This window comes from Clupea harengus, chromosome 21 (assembly GCF_900700415.2).
Source record: "Clupea harengus chromosome 21, Ch_v2.0.2, whole genome shotgun sequence".
Lineage (NCBI taxonomy): Eukaryota > Metazoa > Chordata > Actinopteri > Clupeiformes > Clupeidae > Clupea > Clupea harengus.
Genome location: NC_045172.1, coordinates 9708093 through 9727105, shown reverse-complemented (window position 1 = coordinate 9727105; position 19013 = coordinate 9708093). Strand labels below are relative to the sequence as shown.

The 19013-nt window shown below is 42.7% G+C and overlaps 2 protein-coding genes across 2 annotated transcripts; both read right to left on the bottom strand.

Annotated features, from left to right (window-relative positions):
- Nucleotides 1-574: 574 nt before the first annotated feature.
- On the bottom strand, nucleotides 575-6690 carry LOC116218262 (adhesion G-protein coupled receptor G7-like). The gene is made up of 9 exons (XM_031559183.1): nucleotides 6621-6690; nucleotides 5099-5298; nucleotides 4518-4670; nucleotides 4118-4230; nucleotides 3409-3743; nucleotides 2940-3021; nucleotides 1325-1484; nucleotides 1015-1144; nucleotides 575-588 (listed from the first exon to the last, which is right to left on the bottom strand). Exons 1-9 carry the CDS (start codon nucleotides 6688-6690, stop codon nucleotides 575-577), a joined length of 1257 nt encoding a protein of 418 aa, XP_031415043.1.
- A 7980-nt stretch (nucleotides 6691-14670) lies between these two features.
- On the bottom strand, nucleotides 14671-16991 carry LOC105908744 (protein jagunal homolog 1-B). Its single transcript, XM_012837306.2, has 3 exons — nucleotides 16617-16991; nucleotides 16095-16192; nucleotides 14671-15684 (listed from the first exon to the last, which is right to left on the bottom strand). Exons 2-3 carry the CDS (start codon nucleotides 16181-16183, stop codon nucleotides 15222-15224), a joined length of 552 nt encoding a protein of 183 aa, XP_012692760.1. The 5' UTR covers nucleotides 16184-16192; nucleotides 16617-16991; the 3' UTR covers nucleotides 14671-15221.
- Between the last annotated feature and the right edge of the window lie 2022 nt (nucleotides 16992-19013).

Sequence of the window (19013 nt, the reverse complement as noted above, 5' to 3'; positions counted from 1 at the left end):
CCAACCATGACTTAACATAACTCAATAAAACTAAACAAACAAAATTCCAACACACCTTGCCGGGAAGCCTCTCCCTTTACATCATATTATGCTGATACTGATCAAGTTCCTTTTTTGCTCGCAAATGCAGATGGCAGTGGAAACATTGTTCCTCATCACCATATCCATTAAGAACATATTGGCAGCTGAATTGTACCCACTCACTTTGTCTCTTTCTTCCCCTCCTAGTCTAGACTATCAGGTCCCCAGGTTCAGGTTAATGTGCCACCTTTGACCAGAAAGTCTACATGCATGTCATGTGTTAAGCTATATACAGTATGAAAACAGATGACCAAATTAAACCAAATGAGTCTCAGATCACAAAAGTTTAATGTGTATAAATGGCACAAGGATATTATTTGTGGATGTTGTGAAAACAGTGCTGTTGAAAAAAGAATAGATTCACATAAAATGTTAGCAATTGTCAAATTATTCCAAAACACAATTCATTATTGATAAATTCATCATGCTTATGGCATTATATAACAACTCTTTTTAGCATCTATTTAATCCCTTGATTTTCACGGCAAAATGACTATGGTCTGGGGACTGCATTTGCAATTAAAAGCAGTATTATACAAAACACAGGTATGTTGGACAGCTCTGGGCACAGGGCCCTGGTATGAGAGGTTATCACATATCCTCTGGTTTACTCAGAACAGCACACATTCTAAAAGCCATACATTTGTTTACAGGCCCACCATCAGGGGGGGTCAAAGGATACAGATGACCCAGGCCCAAGCCCCATATCTATTTGCCCATTTACTGATGGCCACTTGCCTTTATTTTTTCTGTAGATTAAAATAGCCAAAGCACAGCCAAAGTTAACATTTGTGCCTAACTGTACAATAAAGAACATTGTAGTTTGTTAAATGGACTTTTTGTCATTTGTCACTTCAACAGTAACTGAACCAATGCTGTTTTGGGAAAATTTCCCAATGGACATCTTTGTGTCCATATCTCCTAACCACTCACATGAGTCACTAAGGCTGTAAACCTCTTTGTGAAGAGCAACTTCTGGAACAGACATGATGTTTGCCACAGACAAAAGCATCCTTTGGAAGATGGGTGTTCTCACTGTAAATAAAATGAAGATATGCAAGCCCTGTTGCCAAGTGAAAGAAGATTGGTGGATGGATGGGTGGACAAACAAACAAGCAGAGGAGAGGAGAGAAGGATTACATTTCCAGCTTATCTTCTTATCTTATCTTCAATACATCTTCCTATGACTCTAACAACATGTGATGGAGCTTTGATATATGATTTGATGTGATGTTGTGCTGACCTGAGTGGTGTTACACACACAAAATGCAATGCTGAAGATGAAGTTCAGTGTACTATCTCTGGTAGCGAGCACCAGGTAGCCCAAAATCCAGGTGAGACCGAGAAGAGCCGCCAAAGAGAAGCTTGCCATGAACTTCTTCTTTAACGTGGCCTTGTTTGTGCTGGAGAAATCAAATAGGATGGAAACACTAAGTCTATGGTAAGAATACCAAGTATTAAATAGGTTACTTAAATTTAAGGATGATTTTAATAAATGTAAGGATCTCTGTAAATGTTTCTGTGGAATTTGACATTTGTTTTACAGTAGTTTTACACCAATGCAAGTCCACAAAACTATAGTTTGTCTTTGTCACTGCACAATGTTTGTGTCAGTCCAGGAAGGCTATAATGGATTAATGAATTCACATTAATTGTTAACCGTTGTTCTATCCATCACCACTTAGCTGGGTTCAGTGGGTGGAGGGAAATGCTGTTTTGACTTGTACTGCAGGTGATATCACAGAAACCACACTGGAAACAAAGTCACTGAGGCAATTAAACAGCTGCTTTGGGTTGTTGAGGTTTTTCTGGCATTTGTAACACATTTCAACTAAAAAGTGTTATCTTCTGAACACAGAGTTGTAAACCTGGTTTTATAGAAAGTGGCGGACCTGTTAACATATTGTAAAAGTATACACAACGTTTCAAATGTATGGAGAAATGTACAGAATATACCTGTTTAACATGGGGTCAGTCTTGCATGTAGCATGTCCAAAGTATGCTAAAACTGCAACGTTGAAAATAAGCATTATGGCCACTGGGAGCAAAAAGCCCCAGAACATTGGCTTTGTGTAGTCAAAATCCCCATTGTGTCCTTGAGCTGCAAGCCAACAGCTGAAACAGAGAACCCAAACATGATTTGACTACTATTACCAAATTATAAATGATTTATTAGAACATTGATAATGAACTGGTCTCCTTGTGTCAGGGACGTCAGGACTCAATAGATAATCGTAAACAGATTGTATTGGTGATCAGCCAGGTAACGGGAAAACGGGGAAAAAAACAGGGAAAAACAAATGAAAACAGGGATAACACTCAGAGGATATAAAGTTTACATATAATGCAAAACACAGGAGATCTTCTTTGTTAATAACCAAAAATACTCAAAAAGGTGTTCTAATAAACCAAAAATACAAAAGCTCAGAAGTTTTAACTCTAACGGACTTGAACACTAGAAACGAATGCAGAGACTAGGAAACAGTGGAGCGCCTGAGCTCGGACACAAACATGAATGGAGCACAAAGCCTGGAGATTGAGACACTGAACTAGGAAGTCGCACTGACATGACACCTTGACAATGTGAAAGATGATTAGGGTTTACAGATGGGAGTTTTTTTATCCTGTTAAATTGCAACATATCACTCTTGCATGGCATTATTGGCCTACCGTTGTAGTTTTCATTTCAGTACAGTTTACAACTTTCTAGTCATTGGCAGTTTCAAGAAAAAAAATCCAATTAGCTAATTAATACCAGTCTTTAACCTTTGCATTAATGTGTGAAATCAGCTCTCTTAATTCATGTGTGGAGCACAACAACGGTGGCATTGTAAGAAGACTCAAAATTCAGTACTCACAACCCTTCCCGTCGATAGCCCAGAGGTTTATCCACCCTGTAGGTCACTCCCAATGTGATTGCAACCACAACTGCAGGGAATCCTAAGCAGCAGAGACCAAAATTATAACATATTCAAATAATCTTACAAGCAGTCATTACTCACATCTTTATGTACCTCAAGGAGTAGGACAACTTCAGCTTGTGGACTATGATATTTATTTATTTTTTTAGTCTTTAGGAGTCCTTAGCCTCGGGGTGTTTCTGGGAGCTCACTTAACACTACGTCATTTGTAAGTTATACCTCAAGCTGTTATGTAGGCTTACCTACCTTAACATCTCGAGGGGTTTCTCAGAATAAGGTTTGTAAGGTAAGATAACAGAGTTTTGAGGATGAAGAAATGTGGTGCTGATGCCCCGGTACTAGTTAGGTACCTTGTCCTTTAATTACTGTATTGTACTGAATGTATTTTATGGTTTCAGTTACTTACCCCAACCTGTTTCTATGGAGATTCCCTGAAAGCCTCTTGGTGGACCTGAGAAGGTGTTTTTAAACAGCAGGAATATGTACACAGCGTAGAGTGTGTTCCAGGTGAAGGTGGCTAACAGGAAGTACTGCATCAGGGCAGTGAGTGCAGTGCAGGGCCCTTTGTCAGGATCCTGGTAGAGGTCAGATGACGGGATGGTGTTTTCCTCTGACGCTCTGATGTCCCGGTTTAAACTGGCGTTGGGGTTTTTGATTCCGAAGAGGAAGAGGAAGTAGAAGATGGTCATGGATACACAGATGCTCACCAGAAGAATTGTTGGAGAGCTCTGTCGGGTCTTCCTATGGACAAAAACACAATATGATATTTACCTTTTTTTGCTGAAAACATGTAGAATTTTTGAAACTACACTGGAGGTAAGCGGAATGTTAATATCAGGTCCTCTATCGGAGGCATTGGAGTGTTAGGTCTTAACTGTTCCTAGGATTGTAATGTTTTCCTCAAAAACTGTTGAATCAAATCTCCAAAAATAGGGGTCAGTACCCCAAATATCCTGAACATCACACACACTTTCTTTCACATATTATTTCCCATTCCTAATTCTGTTACTATTTATTTATACCAACTAAATAAGTTTCTAAATTAATAAATACGGCCATATGGACTATGATTCTTGGTAGTCTTGACAATATAAAAGGCTGAGCAAATCACCTACCTGGTCATAATTTGGAATATTATTGTTATGATCAGTCCCATTATAGAAAGAGTGCAACCAATATTGCTCATCCAGCTCAAAGGTTCAGCATATATATTATCCTCCCTGAAAGACTTAAAAATTGAAATTTAAACACACATGTAATGCTTTACATTAACTTTTACTGGCAAAGAACCACATGACTGGGATAAGTGAGTATACTCACTTGAATGCTCAGCATGCTCAGAGAATGCATGTTTAAAATTCTTCTGAGATGATAAATCATCACATTTACCTACAGGTGCCAGTGGATTGGTTTGAATATGTCAAACATGTATCCACTTATGTTTAGAACAAGTCCCCCCATGGTACATGTGGCTCTTGAAACTGAGACTGCTGGGAATGTCACTGACGTACTAACCATGAGCACAGCTAAGTTAGTAGTGTGGTTACAGCGACACTGGAGACTACCAGTTGAGAGGTTGGCTTTGGAGCAGCCCTTGGTGCTCCAGTCATTCAGGCTGTAGTCCCAGAACACACAGGCAAAGTCATGCAGGACTTTGTTAGACACATTCTAGGGTAAACAAACCATGCATTTGACCATCTTAGTCCACAAATGTAAACAAACACAGATGCACTCACTCATGTTTCCCCGAAAGTTTAATCCAATTCCGCAGGCCACCAGTGCGGGACTGGGAACTATCAGCGTTTTTGTTATTGTGGTTTACTAGAGTATTCTGTAGAGTGTTTACTAGAGTGTCTGTAGCTGTAACAGAGATTTTTGTGATGGCTCTTACTGAGAGGCAGCACATTTTCTCTATCAAACAATGGCAGATCACATACCGCTAGCAGAATGGGTAATATATTTTTTCTTCTATCTTTACTGGATCTGCCCCTGTCTTGCAGGCTGTGATTTAGCAGTGACATACTGTACACATTCAAAATGTGGGTTTGCTTGTGTCTAATTTAGAAAAAGAAACAAAGATGCTAGCATTGCCATACCATGGGTTTGAACTGCAAGTTCACATGCTCAGGTGCAACAGGCCCTAAACTGCCGGAGATAACCTTCCTGTTGCTGCCAAGAGAAGACTTGAAGACTTTCGACTGGAAAAGGAGGTCATTGTCATAAACCACAAAGCCAATGCTGATGCTTGAATTCTGTTTGGACTGGTCTGTAGGAAAGATATACTCATCATTTTTAACTGAAAACAATAAAATAAGAGAAAGATATCATATTTAGTAGAGGTAAAATCTATAACATAATCACACATACTTGAAAGTTTTATAAAAATCTCAACATCGGAGGAGGTATTATTGTCTTCTTGTCCTGAAAAGTTACTTCTCAGTTGAACTCTGTTGGCCATGAAGTTGGCTGAGGTACCTGGGGAGGTTCCTTTCAGTTTAAAAAATCAGAGGTCTGGGACAACCAATTTAACCCGAAGACTGAACAAAATCATCTTGAGGACTATTCTCTGTCCAGCGTTAGAACAACCATCAAAATTCAAATTTCAAGGCACTGTCCCAACACGTCTTATGACTTCTCATAAGAACACCATGAACACCATACTCTCATGTGCTAGCATTAATTTAAGGGTTAATGGAGGAGAAAACGAATGACAGTAGCTTGCTATCTAGCAGTACACTTAAAAAGATTTTTTGGTTACACCTGATATTATCTGGCATGATAAAACTCACAAATTAGAACAACACATTGGTTGAGTAATTACTTTCAATAATAGGAACTACGACTGAAAAACTAAAACGTCTCGGTTACTTACGTAACCTCGCTTCCCTAAGCAGGGACCAGATATAACAGATGGGACATGACGTTAGTCATGGTTCCAAATCGAAGCATTTATCCATTCCCGCCTGAAAGGCTGCGATTCGTCCATGACCATGGAGGTGGAGTCTAGAACCATGCCTAGGAAATGTGTGGTCTGGCCTGGGCGCAGAACGCTTTTTTCCCTGTTTATTACAAAGCCCATTCGGTGCAAGTGTGCCACCACTAGATGGCAGTCTTGCACCGCTACTGCCCTTGAGCGAGAGCAAAGGAGCCAATCGTCCAAATAATTAAATAAGCGTAAACCTCGCTGTCGCAACGGGGCGATGGCTGCTTCCACGCAATTTGTGAAAACCCTCGGTGCCAAAGCCAGGCCGAACGGGAGTGCGTGGAACTGGTATGCTATTCCTCCGAACGCAAACCTCAGCAATCTCCGATGTCTGGGGTGGATCGGTACATGGAAGTACGCATCTTTTAGGTCTATCGTGATGAACCAATCATTTGGTCTTATGAACTGCACTAGCCGGCGGGGGGTCAGCATTCTGAACTTCAACAGCTTGAGCGCTCTGTTCAACACACGTAGATCTAGTATTGGCCGATAGTTCCCGTCCTTTTTGGGGACCAGGAAGTATCTGCTGTAGAAGCCTGATGCTGCACTACACTTATTGCTTCTTTTTGGAGCAGGGAGTCTATCTCTTTCTGTAGGAAATGAGACTGCCCCTGCTGCACCACTGATTGGATCACCCCTCCGAATGACGGAGGGGGACGGGCGAACTGCAGCTCGTACCCCGTTGTGATCGTTTTCAGCACCCATGGTGACACTGCGCGTGCGCGCCAACTCGCTGGGCTTTGAGTTGAATAGGTCGGGAACTAACCCGCTCATAGTCAATGAGTCTAAACCTAGATCTGCGCCCGCTCCGCCTAGGGAGGGGGACGAGATCTCGGGTTGCCCCCTCATGGTTTAGAAATAAAAATGGAGGGTGCGAGGGCACTGTGTGCACCGCGGGGGGAGTTGCACAAGCATGCCGTAGCACTGCGCCTACTGGGGCAGGGACTGTGACATTTGAGTGTGGTGCTTGTGGGAACCTGCTTACCGTGCTTGACATGAACTGGGCATGAGAGCAACGGGCGGATTTCTGTGGAGGCGGTGGGGACTCCACCGCTCCCCCCTGTCTTTTCGGCGGGCGACTGTTCAGATCAGGTGGCCGGCGGTCTGCCCTGGCCCTTTCCCCGGCGAGCAGCATGCTGCCGTGGGGCTTGGGCTGCGCCCTGGTTCGGGCGCGCAGCTGGCTGCTGCTGTGCGGGCGGCTGAGAGGCAGGGCGGAAGGGGTGCTTCTGCCAGCCTCTCCGGGTGGGCAACTTGGCCGGAGGAGCTGGTGAGCAGAAACCGCTCCGCTTTTGGCCCGGGGTCGGTGTGGTGTGTCCTGAGGAGGATTGCTGCTCAGACCCGCTGGAGCGAGGCATCCAGGCTTGGAAGGCCTCTCGGCTCTTCTGCTGCTCCTCGAACTTTTGGGCCATAGTGCCCACGGCCTCCCCAAAGATGCCGTGGACGCAGACCGGAGCGTCCAGGAGCGGCGCCTTCTCCCGGTCCGTTAACTTTGCCAGGGATAGCCACAGGGATCTCTGTGTGGCCACAGAGGCTCCCATGACCCTCCCCAGGGCCTGGGAAGTGCAGCGCGTGAGGCGGAGGGACAGGTCCGTCGCCCGACGGAGCTCCACCACCGCCTGGTGCCCTTCCCCCAATGACGAGGCCAGCCCCGTCAGGAGCTTGGCCTGGTAGCGCTGTAGGAGAGCTGCCGTGTTCGTCGAACAGGCAGCCTGCCCAGCTGCTAAATAGGCTTTCTCAGCCAGAGCCGCCTGGTGCCTGGCCACTCGCGTGGGCAGGAGGGGCTTCTGGCCGAGGCGCATCGTGGGGGAGGCAGGAAAAGAGAGGTATCCGCTCTCCTTAGCCTGGTCGAGGTGCAGGTAGGAGGCGAAACCCGGCACTGGGGCACGGGCCGAGTAAGGGGTTGCCCACGTCGTCCTGAGCTCCCCATGCACCTCCGCAAAGAAGGGGAGGGCGCTAGGGGCTGGCACGGCTGGGCCAGCGTAAAACACCCGGGGGAGAGGTTGCCCGCGGCCGAACATCCAAACTGAGCTGCATGTCCTGCTCGTCCGAGAAGTCCAGCAGGCTTTCATCGTCCAGGCCAAAGTCCAGCTCCGGTGCGGGCTGGTCCTCGCCGCCTGGAGGTAGCTCCACCGCCTCGTGGTCCGCGCCCAGCAGGCTGGCGGGCGACGGCGACGGGGAGAGGCTAGCATGTGCGGCTGCGGCTGTGGAGCGGCTGCCTGCTACCATGCTACCTGAGGCTGAAGGCGCGCACAGTCCTTCGGGGGTGGAAGGGCACCTGGAGCTGGCGCTGCCTTCCCAGCGTCCACGCGCTCCCAGAGCGCGAGGCGCTTCGTAGCCTTGGCTAGCGTGAAGCTAGCACAAATGCCACAGGCTGGGTCGACGCCTGAGAGAGCCGCCTCCGCATGGGCCCTGCCGAAGCAGGCCACGCAACGGCGGTGGCGGTCGCCCTTTACCCTTGCGTGTCCGCAGTCGGGGTATTGCCTGGACATGTTCTGAAATTAAAAGAAAGTTTTTAGTTTTCACAAGCACACTATCACACAACTGAAACGTTGGTTAGCAAAAAAGCTAGCAGGCTAGTCAGAACCTTAGCCAGCTAAAGGCCCCGTCACACCATGACGTTCTGGTCAACGTTCTATGATGTTAGAGGAAACGTTGGTAATCGTCCATGGTCGCTGGAATTGCGCCAGAAGAGCTTCGTGTGAAAGCTGGTGAACGCTGTAATCGTCGGTAATCGTCTGTGATCGGAGGAGAACGCTGGTCCAAAAAAAAAGTTTTGAACATGCACAAAAGTTCTCATGGAGATCAGCGTTCTTCAACGTTTCATTTAAACGCTGGAGAACTTTCGTGGAATGTTTTAATAACTTTGCACGCGTTTGGCTATCATAGTCAGTCGTTGGGTAGGGTAGACTGAGTACAGTTGATGCACCCGAAATAACTTATGTGCGCAGCAATCCTGAGACGTGATTTTTAGTTTGGACATGCCTACTAACGTCCTCTTTGATCCAGGGAAATTTGAGCACCTAACCCATCTCTCGTAGGAAGATATCGGCGAAAGTTTTTTCACCAAGGGAAGATCTTGATTTTATCATGTCCCTTCTACAATTAATATGTTATTAACCATACGTGATCAACAAACGCAACTTACATCATTGCAAACGTTATTCTGTGCACTATACATCTACATATTCAATGCTATCATGTCATGCAAGGTCATTGCATAATCTAGCGAAAAGCGGAGTGGAGGGTATATGCTTGCTTGAGCCAGCATGAAGTAGATGTAGCCTACTGAACTTGAACATAGCTGAGCACTGTTATAGCTGGTGCTGTTCCATGGCAGATGGATATGATATGAAGACTCTTGTGACATGGACAATGTGTGTGGATGTGTTGATGTTTTCTAATAATAAACATTGAGAAACACAAATTCAGTGTCAAATTTAAATCATTTATTTTAATAACATAAAACCCCAGGAATAACGCCCGTTATTTCGTAAATCACAGTAATAATAACAGTAAATCTTCGTCCGAAGACATTGCTAGTGAAAGAGGCTTTGTATTCTTCTTACTTTCAGCAGCATTTATCATCTTCTTACTTGCAGCAGCGCTAGTAGCAGAAGCCCCCCTCACACCTTTTCGTGGTCTTGGCGGCATGATGTTCACTGTTCAGATCAACTGAATCCACTATGATTTTCCAGCGTTTTATACCCGTTTGACCATAAAACTCACACGCCAGCAAAACGCTTTTCTGTCATTATTCACACGTAAATTACACTCTTAACACGCTCTTCTAAGGTTGACTTATCGTTTCTCGCGCTGGAGTGACACGTCAGCACACGTTTGTCGCGGACCAGTGACACGTCACTTGGTCGGTGTTACACACTCCTCATGCGTCAGTCCCACGCTAGTCATGTGTCAGTCCTACGCAATTATTTCGTTAGTAACACGCCAGATGTGTCCACATCGCCCTAGAACGCTCAAAATTGAACGATTAGAAAGTTCAGAGAATGTTGACCAGAACGTCATGGTGTGACGGGGCCTTAACCAGCTAGGATAGCGACTCTACTTTCTTAAAGTCAGTCGAACCTTGCAGCACCCTGAGCTAGTGAGGGTAAAATACCCAATTAACTCACCAACTCGTAATGAGCAAATAAGCACACAAGATTTCAACATTGAGCGTAGAGAAGGAGATACTCAGATCTGGATACTTCGGGTCTAAGTTTTCAAAGAGGGTGAATTTATAAGCTCCTGAGGGGGCGGGCTCAGGAGGGAGCTTGGACGAATCGCAGCCTTTCAGGCGTGAATGGATAAATGCTTCGATTTGGAACCGTGACTAACGTCATGTCCCATCTGTTATATCGCAGTCAACTGCGATAGGGAACACACACAAAATGTACTGCAACAACTACAACATTGCTTTGGGCATTAAATATTGAGGGGTAAAACTATTCAAATGCTTTATTTGGAGCAGATGCTTTAATGCTTAAGTGTGCATACTTAAGTGAGGAAAATTACAGGCCTTTTAGGCATGTCACACTACTCACCTGAGAGCACACGGAGCTGAACACCCTCTGTCTGGCCACTCTGCACCTGAGTTGTCTGAATCACCAGTTTGGGCTGAACCACCGATGACACATTATTATTCGGACTCACTGAAAACCTTTCCAAAGACTCTGTTAGGCTAGGGAATCAGAGGCATTCATACACACATACATTCAGCGACATCACACATACGCGCGCACGCGTGCAAACGCACGCACACAAACACAAAGAAGCACACACACAAGCACACACACACAAACACAAACATTCATGCACAGAAACACAAACAAGCACACACACACACACAAAGGCTTTTAGTACTATGTGTGTGCATATCAAGGGCATACAAGAAGCTCTGGGATCTAGCACAGTTTTATAGTTTTATGTCTATGCACTGCAAACAAAACAAGTTGTGTATTTGTGAAAACACTAGTATTAGATTGTTACCATTGGACCTAGAACAGTACTGTGAATGTATTGCTTATCTGTGAAGTGAGTTTTTGCAATAAGCAACTAATAAAGGATTTATTATCTGACAATTTGGTTCCAAAAGAGTCTGGTGTATCTTACCGTTTTGTGAGTGTGTGTTGGTTTGTAAAGTGCACAGGCTCAGCAGTGAGTAACTGACTGACTGTTGTCACAGTGGCCACAGCTATCGCCTACGAAACATGCAGATCTGTTTTAAAGTGACTGTTTTAATCCTCTGAATCACTGACCACTTGTCCTCAATGAGGAATTCAGAATTGACTGAAAACTTACGTACGTTGATCTACGTACTTAGATAAGAGTCTGACCACAGTGAGCTAGAGGTAATTTATGGGTCTGTGTGCAGTGGCAGTGAAAGGGGAAATGGATGAACAGCAGAACCCTGCAGTAATAATCCACCTTCATGAGCGTTCAAAAAGGCTAGCATGCAAGGTCCAAACTCCCAACCCAAACATCACTGGTTCATGGCCAGAAGAACGGTGAAATGCTGATTTACTTGAGGTACCTTTGTCATGTGGAAGTTGCTGGACAGGATGGTGCTTACTATCTCCGTTGCTTTGGAGATGTTTGAGGCGGTCAACCGTTCAGACCTGGACGTCAGCATCTGTGTACTGCTCACAAGCCTCTGCATGTGGTTTTCATCGAGAGCATTAGTGACCTGATCCAACAACAATGGAAAGACAACTAAGTTGAAGAGGGAGTACACAAAAATGGCATGCTTTGGAATGCACGGACTGCAACAGCAACCATCATCCAGAGAACTCACATTTAAATTAATACTATCAAGAGTCATGTCACATCCCAGGACCTCGAGTTCTTCAAACACAGGAGTTGGTCCATCAGTACAAAAAGCAGTAGCCGCAGGCATGCCGGCTGGAGAAAGTGAGAGAGAATGTTAAATGCACAATTGAGGACATCCTCTATAAGTGTCCCTCATGTCACATGGCACTGGCAGCAGTTGTTCATTCTACTGAGGTATCATACCATTGGATGTATGAGGTGGACATTCTTCCATAGAGTAAGCTGCCCAGCCAATAATAGTCTCTGGCAAAGTCCATTCTTTTACTTTCATAGAGCTACAGAAGTTAGCTTTGGAAAGAGATACAAAAATTAAACCCTTGACATCTCTGTAAATAGACATATGTCTAATTTAAAATTGTGATATGAAGGGAAATGTGCATTTCATAGTTGGCAGTAATTGTTTATATAAAATGCACCTACGTGAAGAGCAGGTGTCACCTTGCCATTCGTCTGGGCAAAAACAGAATCCATTCTCTAGTATTCCACCATTGATGCACACGAGAGGGTCTTGAGTTGTTGTTGTTGTTGATGTTGTTGTTGTTGTGATGTGAGGTTTTGGGGTGGTGTTAGAAGGTTCTGGGGTGATGTTGGGAGGTGCTGGGGTGGTTGTCAGTAGGGTTGGAGGATTTGGGGACTCAGTCACAGAAGGGGGTGGCGATAGAGATGGGGAGAGGGAGAGGGAGAGGGAGTCAGGAATACCTGATCCTTCATAGGGGTCCTCTGTGACGCTTGGGATAGCAAAAGGAGCTATGGAAAATGAAAAAAAAAGGAAATATGAAATAGTATTTCAAACACACACACACACACACACACACACACACACACACACACACACACACACACACACACACACGTTCCATTTTATTTGCAACCTTGTGCTGCACGGACAATCAATGTCCACAATGAATTGGCCATCATTTACTTCAACGGGAAGAATTCTGTGTAATGGCTCCTGTGTTCCAAAGAATAATCAGGGTTTCTGCAGGTATTGAGATTATTTTCATATGTAGATGACTGTGGATCATTATAAACGAATGTATTAGTGTATAGATTTAGTTCAACAATTTGCAAAATGTACAAAAAGTTAGTTGAACAAGCAAAATGCCCACCAAAGAATCAGAGAGATCATACCGACAATGGACATTTGATCATATTATAGATATAATTATGTTTAGTTACATGTTTAATCTCTTAATGGTAGGTCTGAATGTGGATAATTGGGATGTGGTTGAATACTATACAATTATTACATTAGTGAACCCATATTTATAGCAACTGCCTATGACCGTTTTCAAATGAAATTAACTCTGCATTTATACATAGACAATGCGAAACAGTCATGTGTTGTGATGGACTTGTATCTGCTTGGGGGTTGTTTAGAAGTGTTTTTAGATTTTCCTAAACGCTACAATTAAATAATAACCTTGCCACCATATTGTCTGTAGTTCAGGACTGACAATTTGTAAAAACAAATCAGAAAACTAAACACGTAACTAATAAAAAACCCAAAGAGAAAAAGTGAACTCACTTCCTTGGTAGACCTATCATTAAGCCTTACAGACTCAACCAACAACTGATAGTTGTTATGATAAAATGAAAACACACACACAAAGACTTCATTTAAAATTGTCTTTGAAGATTGCCAACTGTTATCCAAAATAAACATTTGCCCCCTTATGGAAAGATTTTTAATTTGGCTACTTTTAAAATGCTACCCTCCTACTGCTAAAACATCATTTACTTTGTTTATCAGATTCAGCGCCATCCTTATGTTATTCATAAAGGCAAATCGCGCAGTAACTCTGTAACTATAAGCTTTCCTTACCTGACATCAGCATAAGTATTAAGTATTGAGTTGTCCTCATGATTCAAGATTTCTCTGGGGAAACACTTCAGTAAGCACTGTGATGTACACTGAACTCCACTCCACTCAACGTACCAGTGAACTGAACTAAAGAATTAATGACTCTTTTCTGCCCTTTAGCATTCTAACCGTGCAACTGAGAACAACTACATGTATGTGAATAGTAACACCAAAACAAAAGTGCACACAAGGTGCAAAAGAAAAGCCAAACTATGCATATATTTATGTTAATGTAAACAAAACCACCTCACAGAAAAACAAATCGCAGGTGACCTTCATGGTAGATCTCACAATGAACACAAGCCCATGTTGCATACCAGGCCAATCACTAATCTTTTTGAAAAATGTAGATCCTGACTTGCTGGTTGACTACCTATTTGTTTTATGGTTTTACTATTACAAATACATATATCATGGCGTTAGGTCTTCTTAGAAAACATGACTAAATAACTACTTTCCCCTTTCATTGGAAATCCCTGCAGTTCTATTCTCACAGTAGCACAGGCTCCTACTTCTCTATCTGTAACTAAACGCATCTCATAAAACTATCAAGGTTGGAGGTGAATGATAAATAACCTCTAAATCTATGTTAATTGCATAGTATTCTGTGTTTATCTCTTCAGTCTCAGGCCTTGAAAACAATCAAAATAAAGGTCAAAAAACAATAGTGAGTTCACCGAGTTCACTGTACATGTGATTGGATACTGTCATGTGAATTGGCAAATAATAACAATAATAATAATAATCTCACCACTTAACCACATTTTTAAACCAAGAATCATGCATATATATATATAAACATTTTAATGCATTTAAATGTGACCCATGTACACCATTTTAACTGCATCATGCCAATGATGGCATCCTTCCACTGACAATGCATTTGGACACAAAGGTGGTTCGTAGGCTGTATATATATGCGTATACATGTACTGACAAATAACTACAATAAAATTATGTTTCACAAGAACATGAAAAAGGAAAACCCAGTCAAATGTTTTCAGTCCATAGTTTATTACCAATTAAATAACATTTGGAGACACGAGGCAACAGGAAAAACAGTGTGTGTGTGTGTGTGTGTGTTTGGTGGTGGGGTGCAATGTGAACGCACAGAGTTCCTTACTGCACCTCCTCTTACTGCTTCTCCGTCAGCTGTCATTTGGCCAAGGAAAATCCCTACCATATCTCTGCTAGATGAGACATAAAGGCATTTCTCAAAAAGGACACTGAGATTACAGATACTGAGTAGTTAAGCTGTCAGGAATGGGAAGAGCAGATCAAGAGGCAACCAGGTCGCGCTTAAGCCAAAGAGGTGAAAACCGAAGACAGTCTGTAATTGGAGCATCTTAATCTATGTCCCAGGCTGTGCAATGAGATGATAGAGTAAGAGGGTTTAAGTGGGGCAAAGACTGAACACCTTGTTCGGTTATACAGTGCAGAGCACTTTTAAACTCACAAGCAAGCAATCATGAAACCATAAAAAATAGGGGTTGGGAGGGATAATTGATTGATAGAAATGACCACATCCTGTCCAATCCATAAATGTCTATTTCTTCTTTTTGTCTTGCGTAGAGGTGAACCAAGCATCCAGCAGCTTTTTGCTGTAGTAGATCTGCCACGCGTGCACCTGCACGGAAATGACCATCACCAGGTACATCACCGTCACGGCTGAGAAACCGAAGATGAAGCGGTAGGCCTTGCCGTGACGGTAGAGCTGCTGGGCCACCGGGAACATCTCCATGCCGCCGTAGATGAGGGGCGCAATGCAGAAAAGCCCGGAACTGATCATAGAGATGACCAGGTAGCTGATGTTGTTGCGGGGTATGGCCATGAAGCTGAAGATAGTGGGGAAGAGGCTAAGCAGGTAAGGGTACTCCCACTGGTACGGGCTGGCTACCACATCATGCGAGACCAGGTTCAGCTGGCTAACTGTCACCTGGGCCATTACCAGCAACCAGATGATCACGTGGACAACGTTCAGCTTGCGGATCTCAGACTTCAGTGCCACACTAAGACAATGAAGGAAAAATGTAAATGATTCAAAAGTTTGAATATAAATGTAAACAGTATATTTTTGGATATGTAGTAAATGTCTAATAGATTCAGTGTGAGCTGAGCAAAATGAACACAAAGTTGATGGTGAATAGTCGTTTAACTGTGGTCATAAAGCAAATAATAAAATACGTCTTGCACAATATGCATGTCTTGAATTTACCTAATGCTTTTACACATCATAATCACAATCACTTGTCATTATTACAATCCGTGATTTTATCTCTAGCTGTTGATTATTTCTAAAATCAGCACACCTACACTTGGGGACAATTCTTTCACTGCGTTCTGAGAAGCTGCAACCTCTACCTGGGAAATCATGCGGGCTAACTAACTGATCATTCACACAGATGGTAAACTCAGCTACCTCATTTGATAGTGTGAGGCGACTCGCTCCCGGTGCTGAAAGTCACTTCCATCTGTCCCAGCAGCCCGTGGGCCAGCTCTTGAGGCCATAGTCAGTACCTGACCACATAGTGCGAGACAAAACAAATCATTAAAATACTTCAAACAGTTGTTGTGCTGACTAAACTTAGACACATGCATACATACATACAAGGCCAAAGCTAAACCTTCCAGATCTTCTAAAAAAAAAAAAAAAAATCAGCTTTCTGTTGAGTGACCTCAGAAAGGGTACGTATGCTTGTGTAACCTGAGTGGGACATGTTTCCTAAACACTGCTAGCAGGCAGCTAGCTAACAGCAGCTGCTGTACATTGCCTGTAAGGTTGGATCATTTAAATGAACAAATTCAATTTTAAGCCTATGATGTAGCTATTCTTGCTTTAACTGGATCAACCGTGTTAACTAAAAAAAAGGAACGACTGCGTCCATGTACACTTCAGCCAACTGTTTATTTCTATCAAACAGAGTCTGAATTAAATTCTTACCTTGCTAGGTTACGTTACTTGATCCAACTAGCGTGGGCCAAGACGTGGGTAAGAACAGATGCCCAGTTTAAGTACCCTACTTAGAAATAAGTTAGCTGTCGAGTTTTGAGTGCCGAGTTTCCTGTGTTAGCTGCAGTTTCACTGACGACAGCAATAAGTTCACTACCTTGCTGACTAAATTGGCTAATATTAACTAAGACTAATACATTGACTTGCAACACACGATTAGTTACAGAAGTCCCATCTGGGATCCAAACGTTGTAAACACATCAGATCAAGCATCAAATAAGCATACTGTACTTCTTCAGCGTGAAACAGATTCTAAGGTCCGTCAAGTCCCTCAATCAGAGAGCTGCGTTCAGCCAGCGACAATAACAAACATTACAATATGGTCGCCATTTATCTTTTTTTCAAAATAAAAGTCAAACCCTATGCGTTGTTTTTTTTTTAAAAAAAAATAAGAAAATAAAATGTTCATTTAACAAACTCTATGTGCTACCAAATGTACACTAAACTAAACTTGAAATGCCTTTTGAAAAATAAGAATGTAAGGTAATTTTGTCTCCATTAATATGGAGAAACAAATGGGATACAAATGGGAGGGGGGGTTACAAAATACAAAAACATTGTTTCTGAATGACAAAAAAAGATATACAAACTGATGAATACATCCAGGAAGTGCACAATTTTGAAAGTACACAATTTTCACAATTAGTGGAAATACTGTGTGGAGACACACTAATTCATATTCTAGATATGAGGTATGCCATAAGTGTACTGAACAGGTTGACAGTCATGAACCATTTCAAATTCAGGAATGGATTCTTTTTTATGAGATGGCATAAACTGTGGTGTGTATGTTTTTTTTTTTTTTTGTAAATGTTCCCTGTTTCATACAAATGTAAACCAACTTTGCAGTACCAAAAACATGTGAAAATGTTTAGAATATGAAATAACTTGCCAGGAGATATTGGAATCCTTTTCCTCTCCACCTTAAATGGATTATCGAGATTAAACAGATTGTCAATGATAATTTCAATGTTATTTATACTGAATGTAATTTAGGCTGAACCGCTCTGAACTGTGGAATGGTTGAATTTGTATTATCCTCAAAAGTCATAATGTGCCACTATTATTCTTTAGACAACTTTAGTGTATCCACAACAAATAGTGCAATTAGTATAAATATAAGTCACAACACAACATGAGGGACTCTAGATGTGGTATACATGGTTACAGACAATTCTTAGCTCACACCCCACAGTTTTAACGTTACAGCTCAAGCACCTAAAACTTCTGATTTATTTTCTCCACCAGATTGTGGCTATCAAATCCTTAGGTAATCGATGTGTGTACTTAAATTGACTTTGTGGTTGTTGTGAGAACACTTGCAATCCCTGATCAGTAAGGCTAGCTATGGTAAGCATTGGTGATGCATTAAGTCATCATCTGTTCACCAGTTTTATATACATATTGCACATATGTATTTCTGTACGTGTGTGTGTATGTGTGTGTTAGGTAGGTTCAGCAACGCATATATTGTTCTATGGCTCATGAGAACTTTAAATAAATGTGGCCGGTGGTGTGAAATGCAACTTCCTGGATGTGATGATCTGTAATAGATTAAATGGAGAAATAAATGATAAACCACAAAAACCTAAATGCTGTCTACCTAATAGGCTATCTTCTATTAGGATACCTTCTCATTTCATGGTTATTCACAAGATGAGTCTGCTAATATGACAAAATTCACAGATACAATATACAGTGTTTTTATCTAGGCTGGTTTAGCAGCATGGCAACAGGCATATGTAGTGCAAAACGTTGAAACATTTGTCAAACCGGATTTTTAAACAAAACGTTGAAGTAGACTTTGATTTTGACGCTTTGCTCCGCCGTATTGCCGCCGGTTGTCGCGTATTGTCGCTAGCTCCACAGAGGCTAAGCAGAAAATGTTCTGGGGTAAGGAAACGTGAGCACAAATACTTCTTCTTTGGCTGATTCAGATCGATCTGTTACAACTCCACTCTTCCATCTACAGCCTTGGAGATGCATTGCTCCTTAGCATGCGTCATGCATCGGTATGCATATATTGCAGCTCTTAAGTCATTTTGTAGGCATATTTGGACAGAGGAACAACTATGCATATACTGGCATTATCAGTGTACAAAGCTCTCAAGAGCTTTATAGGGTAAAAAAAGGTAGAACCTTTGGCTATCACTGTTGGAAAGGAAAGTGTGATGGGTCCCAAAATGGATCTGGTTTGTTTACATCTTTAGCTGTCCAACTATCAGTAGGCATTCCAGCTGGCGATGTGAATGAAATGAGGAAGCAGGATTTGCCAATGGACTTCTCTTTGATTAGCCTCTGGCTAGGCTGTAAATGATACAATTCTGG

Excerpts from the sequence above, each read along its gene's own strand:
- LOC116218262 (XM_031559183.1), bottom strand. The coding sequence starts at position 6,690 with ATGGGTGCTGAAAACGATCACAACGGGGTACGAGCTGCAGTTCGCCCG. Across the intron at positions 3,022-3,408 it reads CTCCATAGAAACAGGTTGGG|GATTCCCTGCAGTTGTGGTT; the intron begins GTAAGTAACTGA and ends TCTGCTGCTTAG. Across the intron at positions 1,145-1,324 it reads GTGTGTGTAACACCACTCAG|GGCTTGCATATCTTCATTTT; the intron begins GTCAGCACAACA and ends ACTTGGCAACAG.
- LOC105908744 (XM_012837306.2), bottom strand. The coding sequence starts at position 16,183 with ATGGCCTCAAGAGCTGGCCCACGGGCTGCTGGGACAGATGGAAGTGAC. Across the intron at positions 15,685-16,094 it reads GCCTCACACTATCAAATGAG|TGTGGCACTGAAGTCTGAGA; the intron begins GTAGCTGAGTTT and ends TCATTGTCTTAG.